A 19624-nucleotide genomic window follows, 5' to 3' on the forward strand; every position below is an offset into this window, starting at 1 on the left:
TCCTGACTCTGGGAGTGTAAATTTGCCCTCACTTTGGAGAACTGTCTGGCATGATTTTCTAAAGCGGGACCTTCACCTAGACCCAGACCCAGCAGCTTCACCCTTAGGCATTTGCCCTCTCATAGGGCACAGGGAGACTGTAGCAAGAGTGACATCACCTCAGCTTTGTCCACAGTCTCTAACCTGGGCACAGTGCAAAGGCCATAAGCAGGAAAGCAAATGGGTGAACTAGGGTTTAGACACACAGGGAACTCACAGCAAGCACAACAAATGACCAGTGACACCCCCCTCTTCACCTTTCAACTCTGTCAGACAAATTGCTAGCCTCTGCATCTTAGCTTCAAAAGCACTTTCTCCCAGAAGACTTCCCTTTGAACTTCTAGCTTGGATGAGGACCCCTAAACTTTCCTCTCTCACTACTGGATGGGAGTTCACCTGTTTCTGCAGATCCCAGCATGGACCTGGCACAGGGGAGAATGCTTCAGGCTGAGAGTGCCCAGCTGCTCTCCAGCAGGTGTGGAGGAGCCTTGGGCTTCTTGGGGAGGAAGTGACGCTCTTGGTTATGGGAGTTGGACCCCTCTGGTGCTGCCTTGAGATGGGGACAGTTAGTGAGGGGAAGTGTAGCATCAAGTTAAGGGTGCAGTGGCTGGCTAATAGCTTTCTTATAGATCAGTAATGAACAATTCAAATTATTTTAAATTTTTTTAAAATGTTTATTTGGCTGCATCAGGTCTTAGTTGCAACACATGGGATCTTCGTTGTGGCATGCAAACTCTTAGTTGTGGCACGTGGGATGTAGTTCCCTGACCAGGGATTGAAACTGGGCCCCTTGCATTGGGAACATGGAGTCTTAGCCACTGGACCACCAGGAAAGTCCCAACAACTAAAATTAAAAACCCAATACCATTTACTTCAGCACCAAAAAAGAAGAAGAAAAAAGAAAACAAATATTTAGGTATAAATCTAACAAAATATGTACAAGATCTCTGTGAGGGAAAACTACAAGACTCTGGGTCTATACATACAGTGGAATATTACTCAGCCTTTTAAAAAATTCTGAAACATGCTATAACATAGATGAACCTTGAAGACATTAAGCTAAGTGAAATAATCCAGGCACAGAGGACAAATACTGTATAATTCCATTTATATGAGATACCTAGAGTAGTCAAATTCATAGAGACAGAAAGTAGAATGGCTGTTGCCACGGGTGGGGAAGGAAGGAATGGGAAGTTATTATTTAATGGGTTGAGAGTTTCAGTTTAGGAGGATGAAGTTCTGGAGATGAATGGTGGTGATGGTGGCACAACAATGTGAATGTCTTTTAATGCTACTGAACCGTACATTTAAAGATGTTAAAATGGTAAATTTCATTTTATGCATATTTTATCACAATAAGAAAAAGGACCGAAATTCTGATACATGCTACAACCTAGATGAATGTTGAAAAGGTATGCTAAGTGAAATAAATGAGACACAAAAGGGCAAATACTTTATAATTCCACCTACATTAGGTACCTAGAATAGGCAAAGTCATAGAGACAAAATAGAATAGAAGCTCCAGGGAAACAGGGGATCTAAGATTGTTGAAGAGTTACTGTTCAATGGATACAGTATTTCTCTTTGGGATAAAGAAAAAGTTCTGGAAATAGTGGTGATGGTTACACAATATTGTGAATGTACTTAATGCCACCGAATTGTACATTTAAAAATGGTTAAAACCACAATTTAAAAAAATCTATCTACTTCTATTTTTTTTTTTTTTTTTTTTTTTTTTTGCGATACGCGGGGCCTCTCACTGTTGTGGCCTCTCCCGTTGCAGAGCACAGGCTCCGGACGCGCAGGCTCAGCAGCCATGGCTCACGGGCCCAGCCGCTCCGCGGCATGTGGGATCTTCCCGGACTGGGGCACGAACCCGTGTCCCCTGCATCGGCAGGCGGACTCTCAACCACTGCGCCACCAGGGAAGCCCCCTATCTACTTCTATTTTAATAAGAGTTAAAAAAAATCAGGAATGGATGTTGAATTTCATCAAATGCCTTTTGGTATCTATTTGAAGATACCACTTACTTCAGAATCTGGCCCTGGTTTCTGTACCTAGTAAGTATAACACAGCCAATAAATGTTCACTGAATGAAAAAAACAAACAAACACAATTACCTACTACTTTACACCCTCTAGGATGGATATAATTTGAAAAAAAAAAAAAAGGAAAACCAGTTTGGCCATGATGTGGAGATCACTTCTGTACATTGCTTGTGGAAAATAGCTTTTTGGTCTGTCAAAAAATTAAACATAGAATTACCATGTGACCCAGCAATTCTACTTCTAGACATATACCCAAAAGAATTGAAAACAAGTACTCAAATACTTGTTCAAGAACAATCGTAGTAGCACAATTCATAATATCCAAAAGGTATAAACAACTCAAATGTCAACCCGTGCCTGGATAACAAATTGTGATACATGCCTCTGATGGAATATTATTCAGCCATAAAAAGGAATGATGTACCGATACATGCTACAATTTGGATTAACCTCAAAAAGATTAAGTGAAGGAAAACAGATACCAAAGGTCACATTTTGTATGATTCCTTTTATATAAAATATCCAGAATGGGCAAATGCCTAGCGACAGAAAGCATATAAGTGTTTGCCAGGGGGTGAGATGTGGGATGTGGGATGGGTAGCAATTATTTAACATGGTTGTGGTGTTTTTCAGTGGGTGATGAAGTCTTGAAACTAGAGAGAGATTGTGGTTGCACAACATAGTTAATACACTAAATGCCACTACATTGTGTACTTTAAAATGGTTATTTTAATGTTGTATGGGTTTTACCTCAATTTTCTTTTTTACCTCAATTTTAAAAAAAGAATTTATGATAGCACCTGGTTTAGCTATTGTGGACTTTTGTGGGGAGCTGTGGTCCATCCTCTAAAGAACTGGCCCCCAGTTCCTAAGAAGGCAGAAGGGGACATCTGTGGGTGAAGGGTACACAGGATCTCTCCTTTCTATTTTTGCAGCTTCCTCGGAGTCTATAATTATTTCAAAATAAGTTTAAATGACAAATAAGGACACGTGATCATGGCTGCCCCATGCCTTCCACTCTCAGGGCTGGCACTCAGAGACTGAGAACCCTCTTTGAGTCCTGGCACTCATCAGTGAGAGATCCTGACAGGCCGCCTAGAGCTGCCGACTGTCCTGACCAGGCAGCTGTGGGCAGAGGGGAATCCCTGATCCCTGAGGAGATGGCTCAGGGGCACACAGGCGCTCTCAAAGATGTTAGGCTCCACCCCAAGTCTGTAGTTTAAACCCTGGATGTGGGACAACATAATCCATAAGCTCTCACAGCCTCTGGGATGGGACTGGCTCTGCCCTCTAGGGTCTCTAAGTCTCTGTGTGTGGTTAGGAGACCAGGCGAGTCCTCAGGACAAGGGAGTTCCCACAGGTACTCTGTGGGCAGGAAGCCCATCTAGGCAGGGGCCCTGAGGGGGATAGGGGCCTGAGGTTCAGGACATCTAGGGAGCTACAGGAGACCGCATGGATCCCTCCTATGGCCCTGCCCCCTCCCTCAAGAGAAATACCTGCTCTCCCAGAGGGGGAACAGATCCAGGAATTCTGTCCTACCTTGCCAGTGCCCTAGGGCTGCCAGAACTCTTCTTTGCCAGGCTAGGCTGTGCTGGACAGGCTGGAGGCAGGACCAGGAGCCTGCTCAGTCTAGTTTCACTTTCACTTTTGCTTTCCCCCGAAATGACAGAGGAGCCAGGAAGAAAGCTGTGACCAGCAGTGTGCTTCACTCCTTAGCCTTAGTGCCTATTTGCACTGGCTCCTGCTGGCACTACCTGCCACGCAGAGACCCTATCTGTAAGCGCTGCAGCCTGTTTTCCGGCCCCAGGCCTCAGGATGGATGTCTTGGAGACCTCCAAGTCGCTGGATGAAGAGCTGTACTCGCGGCAGCTGTGAGGCCCGAGGTGGGGAGGAGAGCGGGGTGGCCTTCTGACTTCTGATCTCCAATCGCCTGCCCTCTTACTTCCCACCCACAGGTATGTGCTGGGCTTGCCAGCCATGCAGAGGATTCAGGAAGCCAAGGTGCTACTGTCAGGCCTGCAGGGCGTGGGGGCTGAGGTGGCCAAAAACCTGGTCCTGATGGGCGTGGGCAGCCTCACTCTTCATGATCCCCACCCTACCTGTTGGTCTGACCTGTCTGCCCAGGTGAGGGTCCTGGGGGGCTATGGGTTTCCAGACTATAGCCCTTGGGGAGAGGGCCCAAGAGAAAACTCCTTGCTAAAGCCAGACTGGGTCTCTTTAGTTTTTCCTCTCAGAGCAGGACTTGGGAAGGAGCAGGGCTGAGGCATCTCAAGAACTTCTGGCTAAGCTCAATCGAGCTGTTCAGGTGTGCATCCACACAGGTGACATCACCGAGGACCTGCTGCTGGACTTTCAGGTGCCCTCCCAGCCCTACTCTCCAGGCCAGCCCAGTGTCCGCCTCCAGCCTTTAGCAGCAGGGTGGGCTTGAAGTGGTTCTGGCCCTGCTGATCATGAGGTCCACCCAGGTGGTGGTGCTGACTGCCTCGGAGCTACAGGAGCAGCTGAAGGTGGGCACCATCTGCCATAAACACGGAGTCTGCTTTTTGGTGGCTGACACCCGAGGCCTCGTGGGGTGAGATGGCTTACCTAGCCTACCACATCACAGGCAGCAACTGGTCCCAGTGCTGTCCCCAGCTCCAGGCTTGCTCCAGATCCCCTCCACCCAACCTCAGGCCTGTCCCAGCATCCCCTCTTGATTATACAGTCCCCAGTCCCACTTGTGTGCTTCCTCTACCCCAGCCTCCAGACTTGATCCAGTAAATCCTTCAAGCCTCTCCCAGCATTCTTTTCCCGATTCCTCTGGGCTTGCCCTAGTGTACGTCACCCTTCACCACAACTGTGGCAGTTAACCACTGAGCCATCTCAGTGACCCCTCCCACCCCACCACAGGCAGTTGTTCTGTGACTTTGGTGAGGACTTCACTGTGCAGGACCCTACAGAGGCAGAACCCTTGGTGGCTGCCATCCAGCACATCTCCCAGGTGGGTGCTAATGTGGGGGGTGCTCACCTACTAAGGAGGGGCTGCCAGAGCCTGTGGAAAGCAGGGACAGGCAGCCCTGAGCAAGCCACCTCTTATCCAGGGCTCCCCTGGCATTCTCGCTCTGAGAGAAGAGGCTGATGCCCACCGCTTCAACAATGGGGATTTGGTGACTTTCTCAGGCATTGAGGGCATGGTGGAGCTCAACGGCTGTGCTCCTCGGCCTCTCCACGTGCAGAGTTAAGTCAACCCCACTCCAACTCCAGGCTCAGTGCCCGGGTCCCCACTGGGGGTGGACACAGCCTGGTCCTTGGAGATAAGTTCTCCCTCCCCCTTCCTCAGGGTGGAGCAACATCAAGAATGTAGATGCAAGACAGGATGGGGTGTGGGGAACTACTCAGGTTCAGAGGGTATACTGACCAGGCTCAATCTCCCCCAGGAGATGGGACCTTGGAGATTGGGGACACAACAACTTTCTCTCATTATTTGCGTGGTGGGGCTGTCACTGAGGTCAAGAGACCCAAGACTGTGAGCCATGTGAGTTCAAGTGCATCTGAGGTTGGGGAGCTTGGGCACCTCGAGGGACCCACAGTGTTCTGGACATGAATGTGAACCGAGTGCCCCCTGCAGGAGCCCCTGGACACAGCCCTGTTTCAGCCCTGTATTGTGGCCCAGAGTCCCCAGGAAGTTCACCGTGCCCACTGCCTGCATCAGGCCTTCCATGCACTGCACAAGTTTCAGCAGCTCCATGGCCGCCCTCCTAAGCCCTGGGATCCTGTGAGTGTCCCTGATGCCCCTCCCTCCAGCCTCTGTCTTAACAGGGCCTCACCTACCAGGAGGTGACAATGACTGTCTTACAGATCCAAGACTGAATCCAGAAGCAGTTTCCCACTCATATAAAGGAGATGATACACAGTATCTATAGACCAGAGGCTGGGTCCATGAAAGGGCCAAGCACAAAGCCTGGGGACCCATGCTACTCCTAACCCCTAAGATCTGGCCTGGAAGGTGCCTCCAGGTTGGGGAAGCCTCCAGGGCCATTGTCTGGCACCGGGCATCCGCTAGTGGGACCCTCCCACTCAGGCTTCTGCTTCCTGTTCTGTGGAACAGGGTGGATGGCTGCCTGAAGGTTTCAAATGGGGAGTGGAGCTCAAGCTGGGGCTGCTTTACCAACGGAGTTCTACCCGATAGGTTGATGCAGAGATGGTGGTGGACCTAGCCCAGGCCCTGGAATCACTGAAGGGGACAGAAGGAGAGCCTTTGGAAGAGCAGCTGGATAAGGCTCTGGTGCGGACAGTTGCCCTGAGCAGTGCTGGTGGCTTGAGTCCCATGGCAGCTGTGCTGGGTGCAGTGGCTGCTCAGGAAGTGCTGAAGGTGGGTACAGGTAGAGGCAGGGCAGGGCTGGGAGGGGTGCAGAGGTCGGTGTGGGTGCCACAGGGTGCCCAACACCAGATAGTGACCCTGGGGGCCTCACCAACCTGGGTGCAGCCCTCAGCCAGGATCTGAGGGGATTAGGAGGTGGGAAGAGTCCCCAGACTGAAGTGCTGACTTCTAGGCAGTCTCCAAGAAGTTTATGCCCCTGGACCAGTGGCTGTACTTTGATGCCCTTGATTGCCTTCCAGAAGATGAGGAGCCCTTTCCCAATCCTGAGGACTATGCACCGGTGAGAACCTGGGGTAGGGGTGCAAGCCTTATCCAAACTCAGGACTGGGGGGAAAGAGGAAGAACGGTCCCGAGATCCTGACCTGGAAAACTGGGTGCAGGAGGGAGATGCAGCACAGGCCAGTGGCCATCACTGACCCCTGTCTGTGTCCCCTAGAGAGACTGCCGCTATGACGGGCAAATTGCAGTGTTTGGGGCCGGTTTTCAGGAGAAGCTGAGCCACCAGCACTACCTCCTGGTGAGCTATGTCGTGAGGTTGGGAGTATGTGGAAGGGCAAGTCCTGGCCCTCTGGCTAAGGTTGCTCCTGCTGGCAGGTGGGTGCTGGCGCTATCGGCTGTGAGCTGCTCAAAGGCTTTGCCCTAGTGGGCCTGGGTGCTGGCGGCAGCGGGGGCGTGACTGTTGCTGACATGGACCATGTGGAGCGCTCCAACCTCAGTCGCCAGTTTCTCTTCAGGCCCCAGGACGTTGGTGTGAGTGCTGACCTGTCCCCACACCCGTGTCCTGGACTGTCCTCCCACAATGCGCCCCTTCCCCCACCCAACGTCTTCCTGCTTTCTTCTCAGAGGCCAAAGGCGGAGGTGGCTGCAGAGGCCGCTCACCGCCTGAACTCAGACTTGAAGGTGACCCCGCTCACCTACCAGCTGGATCTTACTACAGAGCACATCTATGGGGACAACTTCTTCTCCAGTGTGGATGGCGTGGCTGCTGCCCTGGACAGTTTCCAGGCCCGTGAGTGCTCAAGCCTAGAACTCACCCTTTGTCTGAGGCTGTGCCAGCCCCACTTCTGACCCTCTGCCCCCCTCGCCAGGGCGCTATGTGGCTGCTCGCTGTACCCACTATCTGAAGCCACTACTGGAGGCGGGCACAAAGGGCACCTTGGGCAGTGCTTGTGTGTTCATACCACACGTGACTGAGGACTACAGAGCCCCCGCCTCCGCTGCAGCTTCTGAGGATGCCTCCTACCCTGTCTGCACCGTGCGGCACTTCCCCAGCACAACCGAGCACACCTTGCAGGTGAGAAGAACCCCAGAGACTCCTACCCACCTGGCTCAGTCCTCAGCTGCAGACCCCTTTGCCAACCGGCACCTCATGGTTCCTCCCTCCCCTCACAGTGGGCCCGGGATGAGTTTGAAGGACTTTTCCATCTGTCTGCCGAGACCGTCAACTGCCACCAACAGTAAGACCGCCAACAAGGGTGAATGGGAGTCCAGGCTCCCTAACACCAAGAGGCTTAGGGCTTAGCCTCAGACTTTCTCCTCTGTCCGCAGGGCACTCACGTCTCTGGCACACTTGGATGAGTCACAGGTGCTGACCGTGCAGCAGGTGGTGCTGGGTGTCCTGAGAGAGCGTCCACAGACCTGGCAAGACTGCGTGCTTTGGGCCCTTGGCCAGTGGCAACTCTGCTTCCATTATGGCATCACACAGCTGCTGAGCCGCTTCCCACCCGACAAAGTGGGTGGCTAGGGGTCAGGAGGCTGAGGGCTCAGGGTGACCCGACTGAGCCCAGCAGCCTCCATTTCCCTAGGTGCTAGAGAATGGAACTCTTTTCTGGTCGGGTCCCAAACAGTGTCCCCGGCCCTTGGAGTTTGACGCCAGCCAAGTGAGTGGAGTCCCTTGGTGGCCCTGAGATGGGAATATGGCCCCTCAGAACGGAGGTGGGCACCTCTATATTTTGTAGAGATGCACAGATGCTGAGAGGGAGAGAGCCATGTTTGTGCCCATGTGGGTGTCCAAATGGGAGGCAGAAGCAGGCATTCAAACAGATCCACAAATGGGCGGTGACCCCCGCCCCATGCACCCACACAAGCTCGCTCAAGCCCATGCAGCCACCCATGCTCTTGGTCTCATTGCAGGACACGCATCTCCTCTACGTGCTGGCGGCTGCCAACCTGTATGCCCAGATGCATGGGCTGCCTGGCTCACGGGACCAGACTGCGCTCAGGCAACTGCTGAAGTTGCTGCCATTGCCTGACCCCCAGGACTTAGCCCCCATTTTTGCTAGTGACCTGGAGCTGGCTTCGGCTTATGCTGAGTTTGGTGAGGTCCCTGACCCTGGCCCCCCGTGCTGTCACCCAAAGGCCTGACCCTCCTCAGCCTGTGCTGCAGAAAGAAGACAGGGTCTGGGGGCCCTGAAGCCAACTCAATACCTCTCAGGCCCTCTGACCTTGCTTCTCTGTAGCCTTGGGTTCATCCTCTGGCCCCTCAGTAGGTCCTCTCCCTGCTGCCTACCCCACCCCCACCCCACTCCCCCACCCCCATTCCTTTGGCAGACTCTCAGCCAAAGAAAACAAAAACAAAAAACAAACAAAAAAGCACAAACCACTGGGCCCTAGGGAGCAACTATCTGTGGCCCCCAGATGAGAACAGAGTCACATAGGTGTGCATGGGTGCACACCCACACACACCCACACACACACACACACACACACACACACACACACACAAGTGAGGGCTGGGGCTGCTGGACAGGAGACTGCACCATCCATCAAGGGGTCTCCTTGAAAGTGGTAAGTGATAGACTTGGCAGGGACCAAGGATAGGCAGCAGGCTCCAGAGGAGCGCAGGACATGGGGACTAAGGACTGCCCCAACACCCACTTCCCCTGACAGGCCCTGAGCAGTCGAAGCAACTGCATGAAGCCCTGGAAATCTGGACTGTGGGCCCTCCCCTGGAACCCTTGACATTTGAGAAGGTGGGAGCCCAAGCGGGGGTGAAGGGCCGGGCTAGAGAGGTTGTTGGGGAAGGTCAAGAGCTAAGAAGGTAGCTTTGAAGCCCCTTGGCCTGAGTTTTCCTCCCAGAAGGACCCCAGAAGCAGCTCAGCTTCCCCGAGCCTCAGCCTCCTTATCTGTTAAGTGGGGAGATGTGAGCATCCACCCCACTGAATTGTGTGAAGAGCTGTGCAGTGGCACAGGCTCGGCCGAGGTGAGGGGCACTGGGACAATGCTAATACTACTGTGCCTTGGGCCTCACAGGACAATGATTTCCATGTGGATTTTGTGGCGGCAGCGGCGAGCCTGCGAGCTCAGAATTATGGGATCCCACCAGCCGACCGCAGCAAGGTACCCTGCCCCGTGGGGCTCAGGCCTGGAGGTGGGGGTCAAACCCTAGCCTTATGCCTTGGGCCCAGACCAAATCTCCTGTCCTTGGCAGACCAAGCGAATTGTGGGCCGGATTACCCCAGCCATTGCCACTACTACGGCAGCTGTGGCTGGCCTGGTGGGCCTGGAGCTGTATAAGGTGGTGGGCAGCCCACGGCCCCGCAGTGCCTTTCGCCACAGCTACCTGAACCTGGCTGAAAACTACTTTAGCCGCTGGGTACCTCACGCCCCAGCCATCCAGAAGGTGAGCCCTTGACACCCCACCCATACCAGACCTGAGTTTTCCCTGCACCTACCCAAACAGGCCCTACTTTAGCTTCAGGCTCTCATCAGGACCCAGACTCTGGGGGAGTCATCAAGACTCCCTCCAGTCGCCTCCCTGCTGCAAAGCCAGGCTGGGACCTGTCAGACACAGGAAGCAGCCGTCAGCCACCCCCACCCCCCAACAGTCAGGGTCTGGGGGAGCTGCAGCTTTAACTCATTAGTGGAGCCAGACATCCCCCACAGTTCCCTCCTTCCCAGAAATGCCCCTGAGGGGGAGGGGGGACTAGGGCCCTAGCCCCAAACAGAGCCTAATATCAGCCTGCAAAGCATGGGGATCCTGGCCCTCCCCCTCAACCTGAGTTAAAGGGCACTGAGCTCACCACCATGGGTGTGGGGTGTGCAGCCCTGTGGGGATGTGTGCATTCATGTCACAGGTGTGAGTGCACACAGGTCTGGGCATCCTTGGCCCTGTGGTGTGTGGGCATGGAGGGAGCATGCTTGCACATCTGTGTGCCAGATGGGACTGCAGGGCTCTTTCACAATGTGGGCTTGCGTGTGTGTGCATGTGAGTACACATGTGGGCTTGTGTACATGTGTGTTCCTTCAAGTGTAGGGCTATGAATGCCCCTGGCTGTGTGCCCAGGCTCTGCAATAGTTGGCATTTCCTTAGGGCAGAGGAGAGGGTACAGAGAGAATTCCCTCACCAGGGGAGAGGGGAGAGGTCATGGGCCAGCACTGGGCTTTTGCTGAGCAGCCCTGGGGTCCTTCAGGGCACAGCACACAGAGCCCCTTTGTGAGGGGCCCCTCCTCTAGCTAGAACACAAGCTGCCTTTGTCCGTGGAGGAGGGGGAGGGGAAGGGTCCCCCATCTCACCTCTGGCCTCGTCTCAGCTTGACCCCACTGTGTTTTCTGGGGAGCTGGCAGAACTCCTCCTGTCTTGGTGCCTGGCTGCCTGCCACCCTTATGCCCTCAGCTCTGGGTACCAGAACCCCAAGACTCCAGAAATAAGGAAGGAACAAAGGGACAGGAAGAGGAGTCCTCTGTGGACTGTGTTCCTGCTAGAGTCACTGTGCCTCTTGCCATGTGCCCATGAGTAGTCCAAGGCCCTGGTGGTAAAGGATTAGGGGACAGGATTTACCCCACCCTCAGCATCCAGCCTTGCATTTGAGGAACAAGCAGTTTTATCAGAGACTGCAGCAGCCCTGCTCCAGCTTCCTCAGGAAGCATTGCTCCCCCCAACAACACACACACACACACACACACACACACACACACACACACACACACACACGACGGTGTGATGGATCGCCTGTTTCCCTCTGTGGGGGCCCCGTAGCCCCATTTCCTGTGCTGGCCCCAGCATGGGCGGGGAGGGTGTTGAGATTCTGGGCCCAGATCCCACCTTCCACCCCCACCCCCTGGCTTCTCCTTCCTGCCTCTAGTCCAGCTCCTCCCCTAGGAAAGGGGCCATAAGCTATTGGTAACTGAGGTAGGGGGAGGGTGTGTGTGTAAGAAGCTTCTCACTCCTCCCCACTACCACCCCCCAGTTCCATCACTGGAAGTGGACCTGTTGGGACCGCCTGGAAGTGCCTGCTGGGCAGCCCGAGAGGACCCTGGAGTCACTGCTGGCCCATGTCCAGGTGTGCCCCATTCCTGCCCTTCCCCCAGGCCTGGCCCAGCCTGGCCCAGCTGGCACCTAACCTGTCTCTCTCTAGAAACTAAATGGGCTGAGGGTGAGGATGCTGCTGCACGGGAAGGCCCTACTCTACTCAGCAGGATGGTCTCCTGAAAAGCAGGACCAGCACCTGTCCCGCAGGTGAGCCCACACCTGGCTTTAACCTCATTCTGTCCCTGGAGGATGGAGGTGGGGGACAAGCAGCCTTTCCTCTTCCCAATCCCATTTGGGCCCCTCACACCTTCCTGAAGTTTTCTTTTGCCAAATGGAGCCAGCAAATGGGCTGGGGGCGGGGTGAGGGCCAAGAGCCTGAGGAGGGGCCTCTAGGAGCTGCCTGCTTGGCCAGCCCCACCAGCTCACGCCCTGCTCAGCTCCCCTTTCACGGCCCACTCCCAGAGGACTCACAGCTTCCTGCCTCCTGCCCACCCCGCCAGCCGCTCCTAAAATAGTTTCAGATGTTTCCTGTCTTGGGCTGCTCCTGCTGCTGGCTTGGGCTCCTTATGGCCCGCCAACACCCTATAGTCCATGCCAGGACACTCTCTGCCTGCCACTGCTCACCTACCCAATCTCCCCACCCCTCTCCCCCCCATGCCACCAGGGTGACGGATCTGGTGCTGGAGGTGACACGCCAGGTGCCTAAGCCTGAGCAGCGGGTGCTGGTATTGGAGCTCAGCTATGAGGGTGAGAAGGAGGACGTTACCTTCCCACCCTTGCACTACAAGCTGTGACAAGGCAGCAGCCCCATCACCCAGTTCTGTTGAGCCATGCATCCCAAGCCCACAGTAGGCGCTTAATAAATGCTTGTTGAAGGAAGGTGTAAGTGGACAGGATGGATGATGGAACACGGGGCAGACACATGGGGTGTGACATGGACATGACAGGGACCCCTGCAGGGAGGGAAAAGGCTCTTTAGATTCGCCTGCCTGAGTTGTGCCTTGCAGGACTGAGGCTGCCTCCTGGAGCCTCAGGGGTATGGAACCAGGACAGTGCAGAGAAAGGCCTTTATTGTCCCAGGCTGGAGGGCAGGGTCAGAGGTAGCTGACAACATCATTGCAGATGATGGGCTGGCGACTGCGGCAACTCATGAGGGCTGCAAAGCGTGAGACATCTGCAGGCAGTTCGGGTTCCGGGCGAGGTGGGCATGACAGTCGCTTTCCTGCCACTGCTGCCCGGCGTGCCCTGGCCAGCTGGCGCCGCAGCTGCTCAGAGAGGCCAAGCAGGAACTGGGGGGGCCGAGCACGGGCACGGGGCCCACCCCCACTGTCCCCCTCACCTGCTGCCTCGGGCAGTTCCATCCAGTTGTGCACCAAGTCAGCAAAACAGTTGTCTCCCAGCACCAGGGGCTGGCGACTACGACCTCTGCTAAGTAGGGCTGCTGTCCAGTCCTCAGCTTCCAGCCCCTGCCAGTGCTCCAGGCAGGCGTCTGGGGTGGACTTGGGCCGTGGTCGGTGGGCAGGTGGCACACTGGCCGCAGGAGCTCTGCCAGGCAGGGGGATGCCACTGGCCGAGAGGCGCTGTCTACGGGGGGGCCATGCTGAGGGTGCTGGATGCTGGAGTACAGGCAGCTCTTCCTCTCTCCATGTGCTGCCTGACACCTCTGAGAAGCCAGAGTCCCAGTCTAGGGCATGCTCCCTGGGGCCTCCCAAGGCTGCACCCCTGTCTCCTGTCACCACAGCTTCTTCCTCCTCTTCCTCCACACCACAGGCTGAGTCCTCTTCCAAGGCATCTGAGGCCCTGAGCCGGTGCTTGAGCCGCATGCCTGGGCCAGGTTTGGGGGGTTCTGGAAGGGGGCCAGGCATTGGGGGTGAGTCTGTGTCCCGGCCACACAGCTGTGGAAGAAGAGAGGGCAGAAGTCGAAGGAGCAGTGCTTGTCACCCCTGTCTGCCTGGTCAGGCCAATTCCAAAACAGAAGGCCCAGGAGGGCTGGATTGGCCTGCAGGCCTAGGCAGCAAAGCCTCTAGTGGGCACAGGGCCGGCATGGGGCGCTGGCACACGAAGCTCGTGTGGCTCCCATCGGCCGACCTGGTGGCAGTCCGGCAGGCTGCAGCACGCAGCGCCGGGCAAGTCGGTACCCGCCACCAGGGCGGGAGGCAGGGTTGCGGGCCTGCATTGGGAAATAAGTCCTGCTCAGGGCTGGGGGGGGCATCCTGTGACTCTTGAGGGATTCAGCTCCCCAAAGCCCTTAGCGTCTTTCAGAGAAGAATAGAGCACCTGCCAGGTGGGGTATAGAGGACAGAGGTACAGGCCAGCCTGGAATAGGGGGCATCCATAGCAGCGCCACACCTCTTTAGTCCCTCACAGCCCCCTGCTCCGCCCCACAAGAAGTTTCCTCCACCAACTTCCTCCGCCGCGCCGGCAGCACGGCCAGCTGGGCGGCTGTTACTTGATGCCCAGCACAGCTTCCAACCGTCCGAAACCCGACGCGGGCCATCTGGGCCATCTGCGTCGCCCCGCCCCCATCCTGTCTTGGATGGGCACTCGGGAGAGCCCCCCACCCGAGTGCCGTTCGGGCAGGAAGGCAGCCGAGCACCCCACACACGTCCTCACAAGCCACACCCGCTCCCAAGCCTCACCAGTTCCCAGCGGAGCTGGCCCAGGAAACTGTCAAGCCGAGCACTGTGCATGCCCGTTCCGGAGCCCCCGCCAGGCCTGCCAGTTCCTCTTCGAACTCCAGCCAGAGGGATGCGGAGAGGGCCCCGCGGGCCGTCCAGCGGCGCCCTTACCCTCCGCCTGGCTCCGCGGCTCCTCCCTCTCCCTAGCTCCCGCCGTCGCTGCCGCCCCAACATCTGGCAGCCCCGGCCCCGCCCCTAGCGCCGCAGCCAGTGGGGCTGGGGCGGGGCTGATGTGGCCCCGCCCCCCGGACTCTGCCGGGTGGGTGAGCCGGACACCCACTACCAACTCCACAGCATCTCTGGGGGGAGGGGCAGGACTATAGCTGGAAGCTGGGCCGCGTCCGGCCCCTGACTACCCGGGCCGTTGAGCTGACTCCGGGTTCGTTGCATTACCCAGGAGAAGTCGCTGCCTTGCGGTAGCCTCAGCTTCCCCATTTTTCCCAGGATAGAGTTGTGGTCCCTCCCGCGCGGGTTCCCTGGCTGCGCCCTTGAGCGGGCAGAGCGCCCCCAATCGTCGGATTCGGCACTGATGTGGCCCACTCGCGGTTCGACCCACTGGATCCGCTCCTGTAGCCGGCCTTGACAGTCCCTGGAAGTCATGGGAGGGGTCCGGCCCCTCAGAGGACTCCGGGAACGCCGAACCTCTTTGCAGCACCGGGGAGGAGCCTCGGCCAAGGCCCAGACCCCGCCCTATCTGCCCCTCGTCTCGGCCTAGCTAAGCAGGGCTGCCCTCTAGTGGGCAGCGCCTGGTTAGCTGCGATTCCCGCGGCGACACTCCCATCTCCTCTGCCCCAGACCACAGGCGGGCTGAGTATAGGGGGTTACGGCGGGGCTCTCTGACCCACCTTACCTGAGCCCGCTCCATAGTCGGAGGCTAGGTTCAAGGACACAGACTAACTGGAGACAAACTGGACAAGTCTGTAGACAGAAAAATACCAGGGAATGAGGGCGACGGGCCAGGTTGGGAGAGGGGACTCTCAGAGGAGGTGGCATTCTGTATGGGAGCTGGATGAGCCATCAAGGGGAGATCAAGAAGAGGGGCATTCTAGGTGGTGGGATCAGCCAGTTACAGGCCCTGAGAGGACAGGAGCTAGACAGGACATAACATAAAGAAGACCTAGATATCTCTGATGGTGGTAGTTGGGGGAGTGAAGAGGTCAGCAAAACCAGGCTCCTAGCAGTCTTAGAAAGGAATAAGGGGTTTTGTTCTTGGTGTGATGGGGAGCAATGGGGGCTTTTGAGCATCACCTGGGCTGCAAAGAAAGGGGTCCCTTGGGGGAATGTTTTGGAGTTAAAAATCAAGCCTTGCTGATGCATGAGCATGGGAAGAGAAAGAGAAGCATGAAGCATGACTCCTAGATTTCTGGCCTGAACAACTGATTGGATGGAATGGCCATGAATCAATCCAAGCAAGACTGGAGAAGAGTGGGCTTGGAGACGAAAATCAAATTATCATTTGTGGACATGTGACCCTTAAGATGCCTGTTAGGCATCCAAGAGGAGATGCGGGGTCAGCCACTGGGTGTGTGACTCTGCTGCCTGGGAGAGAGATCAGGACTGAAGCTTTGGATCTGGGAGGCAAAGTGAGTGGATGGTATTTTTTTTTTTTTTCCAAAAGAGAAGTCATTAAGTAAGCAATGCTTTTATTTTTATTTTCACTTATATATTTTTTGAATTTTTGAATTTTATTTATTTTTTTATACAGCAGGTTCTTATTAGTTATCTACTTTATACATATTAGTGTATATATATCAATTCCAATTTCCCAATTCATCCCATCCCCCCACCCCCACCCCACCACTTTCCCCCCTTGGTGTCCATATGCTTGTTCTTTACCTCTGTGTCTCCATTTCTGCCCCGCAAACTGGTTCATCTGTACCATTTTTCTAGGTTCCCCATATATGTGTTAATATACGATATTTGTTTTTCTCTTTCTGACTTACTTCACTCCGTATGAGAGTCTCTAGATCCATCCATGTCTCTACAAATGACCCAAATTCATTTCTTTTTATGGCTGAGTAGTATTCCATTGTATGTATGTATCACGTCATCTTTATCCATTCATCTGTCGATGGGCATTTAGGTTGCTTCCATGACCTGGCTATTGTAAATGGTGCTGCAATGAACATTGGGGTGCATGTGTCTTTTTGAATTATGGTTTTCTCTGGGTATATGCCCAGTAGTGGGATTGCTGGGTCATATGGTAATTCTATTTCGAGTTTTTTAAGGAACCTCCATACTGTTCTCCATAGTGGCTGAATCAATTTACATTCCCACCAACAGTGCAAGAGGGTTCCCTTTTCTCCACACCCTCTCCAGCATTTGTTGTTTGTAGATTTTCTGATGATGCCCATTCTAACTGGTGTGAGCTGATACCTCATTGTAGTTTTGATTTGCATTTCTCTAATAATTAGTGATGTTGAGCAGCTTTTCATGTGCTTCTTGGCCATCTGTATGTCTTCTTTGGAGAAATGTCTATTTAGGTCTTCTGCCCATATTTTGATTGGGTTGTTTGTTTTTTTTAATATTGAGCTGCATGAGCTGTTTATACATTTTGGAGATTAATCCTTTGTCCATTGATTCGTTTGCAAGTATTTTCTCCCATTCTGAGGGTTGTCTTTTCGTCTTGTTTGTGGTTTCCTTTGCTTTCCAAAAGCTTTGAAGTTTCATTAGGTCCCATTTGTTTATTTTTGTTTGTATTTCCATTACTCTAGGAGGTGGATCAAAAAAGATCTTGCTGTGATTTATGTCAAAGAGTGTTCTTCCTATGTTTTCCTCTAAGAGTTTTATAGTGTCCAGTCTTATATTTATGTCTCTAATTCATTTTGAGTTTATTTTTGTGTATGGTGTTAGGGAGTGTTCTAATTTCATTCTTTTACGTGTAGCTGTCCAGTTTGCCCAGCATCACTTATTAAAGTGATTGTCTTTTCTCCATTGTATACCCTTGCCTCCTTTGTCATAGATTAGTTGACCATAGGTGCATCGGTTTATGTCTGGGCTTTCTATCCTGTTCCATTGATCTATATTTCTGTTTTTGTGCCAGTACCACATTGTCTTGATTACTTGAGTAGGTTTGTAGTGTAGTCTGAAGTCAGGGAGTCTGATTCCTCCAGCTCCGTTTTTTTCCCTCAAGACTGCTTTGGCTATTCAGGGTCTTTTGTGTCTCATACAAATTTTAAGATTTTTTTGTTCTAGTTCTGTAAAAAATGCCACTGGTAATTTGATAGGGATTGCATTGAATCTGTAGATTGCTTTGAGTAGTATAGTCATTTTCACAACATTGATTCTTCCAATCCAAGAACATGGTATATCTCCCCATCTGTTTGTGTCATCTTTGATTTCTTTCATCAGTGTCTTATAGTTTTCTGAGTACAGGATTTTACCTCCTTAGGTAGGTTTATTCCTAGGTATTTTATTCTTTTTGTTGCAGTGGTGAATGGGATTGTTTCCTTAATTTCTCTTTCTGATCTTTCATTGTTAGTGTATAGGAATGCAAGAGATCCCTGTGCATTAATTTTGTATCCTGCAACTTTACCAAATTCGTTGATCAGCTGATTCACCGATCAGTTTTCTGGTGGCATCTTTAGGATTCTCTATGTATAGTATCATGTCATCTGCAAACAGTGACAGTTTTACTTCTTCTTTTCCAATTTGTATTCCTTTTATTTCTTTTTCTTCTCTGATTGCCATGGCTAGGACTTCCAAAACTATGTTGAATAATAGTGGTGTGAGTGGACATCCTTGTCTTGTTCCTGATCTTGAGGAAATGCTTTCAGTTTTTCACCATTGAGAATGATGTTTGCTGTGGGTCTGTCGTATACGGCCTTTATTATGTTGAGGTACATTCCCTCTATGCCCACTTTCTGGAGAGTTTTTATCATAAATGGGTGTTGAATTTTGTCAAAAGGTTTTTCTGCATCTATTGAATGATCATATGGTTTTTCTCCTTCAGTTTGTTAATATGGTGTATCACATTGATTGATTTGCATATATTGAAGAACGCTTGCATCCCTGGGATAAATCCCACTTGATCATGGTGTATGATCCTTTTAATGTGTTGTTGGATTCTGTTTGCTAGTATTTTGTTGAGGATTTTTGCATCTATATTCATCAGTGATGTTGGTCTATAATTTTCTTTTTTTGTAGTAGCTTTGTCTGGTTTGGGTATCAGGGTGATGGTGGCCTTGTAGAATGAGTTTGGGAGTGTTCCTTCCTCTGCAATTTTTGGGAAGAGTTTGAGAAGGATGGGTGTTGGCTCTTTAAATGTTTGATAGAATTCACCTGTGAAGCCATCTGGTCCTGGACTTTTGTCTGTTGGAAGATTTTTAATCACAGTTTCAATTTCATTACTTGTGATTTGTCTGTTCATATTTTCTATTTCTTCCTGGTTCAGTCTTGGAAGGTTATACCTTTCTAAGAATTTGTCCATTTCTTCCAGGTTGTCCATTTTATTGGCATAGAGGTGCTTGTAGTAGTCTCTTAGGATGCTTTGTATTTCTGTAGTGTCAGTTGTGACTTCTCCTTTTTCATTTTTGCTTTTTTTTTTTTTTTTTTTTGTGGTACGTGGGCCTCTCACTGTTGCGGCCTCTCCCGTTGCGGAGCACAGGCTCCAGATGCGCAGGCTCAGCGGCCATGGCTCACGGGCCCAGCCACTCCGCGGCATGTGAGATCTTCCCAGACTGGGTCACGAACCCGTGTCCCCTGCATCAGCAGGCGGACTCTCAACCACTGTGCCACCACGGAAGCCCCTCTTTTTTCATTTTTAATTTTATTGATTTGAGTCCTCTCCCTCTTTTTCTTGATGAGTCTGGCTAAAGGTTTATCAATTTTGTTTATCTTCTCAAACAACCAGCTTTTAGTTTTATTGATCTTTGCTATTGTTTTCTTTGTTCCTATTTCATTTATTTCTGCTCTGATCTTCATAATTTCACCGAAATTATAAAGCCCGAAACACTCTTTATTTTATAGTCTATTTTATCTGATATGAGTACTGCTACTCCAGCTCTCTTTTGATTTCCATTTGCATGGAATATCTTTTTCTATCCCCTCACTTTCAGTCTGTATCTGTCCCTAGGTCTGAAGTGGGTCTCTTGCAGACAGCATATATATGGGTCTTGTTTTTGTATCCATTCAGGAAGCCTGTGTCTTTTGGTTGGAGCATTTAATCCATTCACGTTTAAGGTAATTATCAATATGTATGTTCCTATTACCATTTTCTTAGTTGTTTTGGGTTTGTTTTTGCAGGTCC

General features: G+C 52.4%; 2 protein-coding genes across 4 annotated transcripts; one reads left to right on the forward strand and one right to left on the reverse strand.

Moving 5' to 3' along the window:
* The first annotated feature begins 3742 nt into the window (after positions 1 to 3742).
* UBA7 (ubiquitin like modifier activating enzyme 7) lies at positions 3743 to 12577 on the forward strand. Of its 3 annotated transcripts, XM_032647829.1 has the most exons (24): positions 3743 to 3958; positions 4043 to 4211; positions 4309 to 4443; positions 4553 to 4659; positions 4977 to 5067; positions 5168 to 5303; positions 5504 to 5601; positions 5695 to 5841; positions 6256 to 6438; positions 6620 to 6727; positions 6884 to 6964; positions 7042 to 7197; positions 7291 to 7456; positions 7536 to 7741; positions 7840 to 7904; positions 7996 to 8179; positions 8253 to 8327; positions 8581 to 8764; positions 9337 to 9419; positions 9700 to 9786; positions 9878 to 10069; positions 11637 to 11729; positions 11805 to 11905; positions 12363 to 12577. In XM_032647829.1, the coding sequence occupies exons 1-24, from the start codon at positions 3903 to 3905 to the stop codon at positions 12490 to 12492; spliced, it is 3033 nt and encodes a 1010-aa protein (XP_032503720.1). In that variant the 5' UTR covers positions 3743 to 3902; the 3' UTR covers positions 12493 to 12577. The 3 variants fall into 3 exon arrangements, with proteins under 3 accessions (XP_032503720.1, XP_032503721.1, XP_032503722.1); XM_032647830.1 differs by lacking the exon at positions 4043 to 4211 and having other exon boundaries at positions 3750 to 4042; positions 4409 to 4659; XM_032647831.1 differs by lacking the exon at positions 3743 to 3958 and having other exon boundaries at positions 4101 to 4211; positions 4409 to 4659.
* Positions 12578 to 12753: 176 nt separating this feature from the next.
* On the reverse strand, positions 12754 to 15032 carry INKA1 (inka box actin regulator 1). The gene is made up of 2 exons (XM_032647854.1): positions 14338 to 15032; positions 12754 to 13593 (listed from the first exon to the last, which is right to left on the reverse strand). Exons 1-2 carry the CDS (start codon positions 14548 to 14550, stop codon positions 12793 to 12795), a joined length of 1014 nt encoding a protein of 337 aa, XP_032503745.1. The 5' UTR covers positions 14551 to 15032; the 3' UTR covers positions 12754 to 12792.
* Positions 15033 to 19624: the final 4592 nt, after the last annotated feature.

The sequence above is a fragment of the Phocoena sinus genome, chromosome 11 (assembly GCF_008692025.1).
Source record: "Phocoena sinus isolate mPhoSin1 chromosome 11, mPhoSin1.pri, whole genome shotgun sequence".
In the NCBI taxonomy this organism is placed as follows: Eukaryota; Metazoa; Chordata; class Mammalia; order Artiodactyla; family Phocoenidae; genus Phocoena; species Phocoena sinus.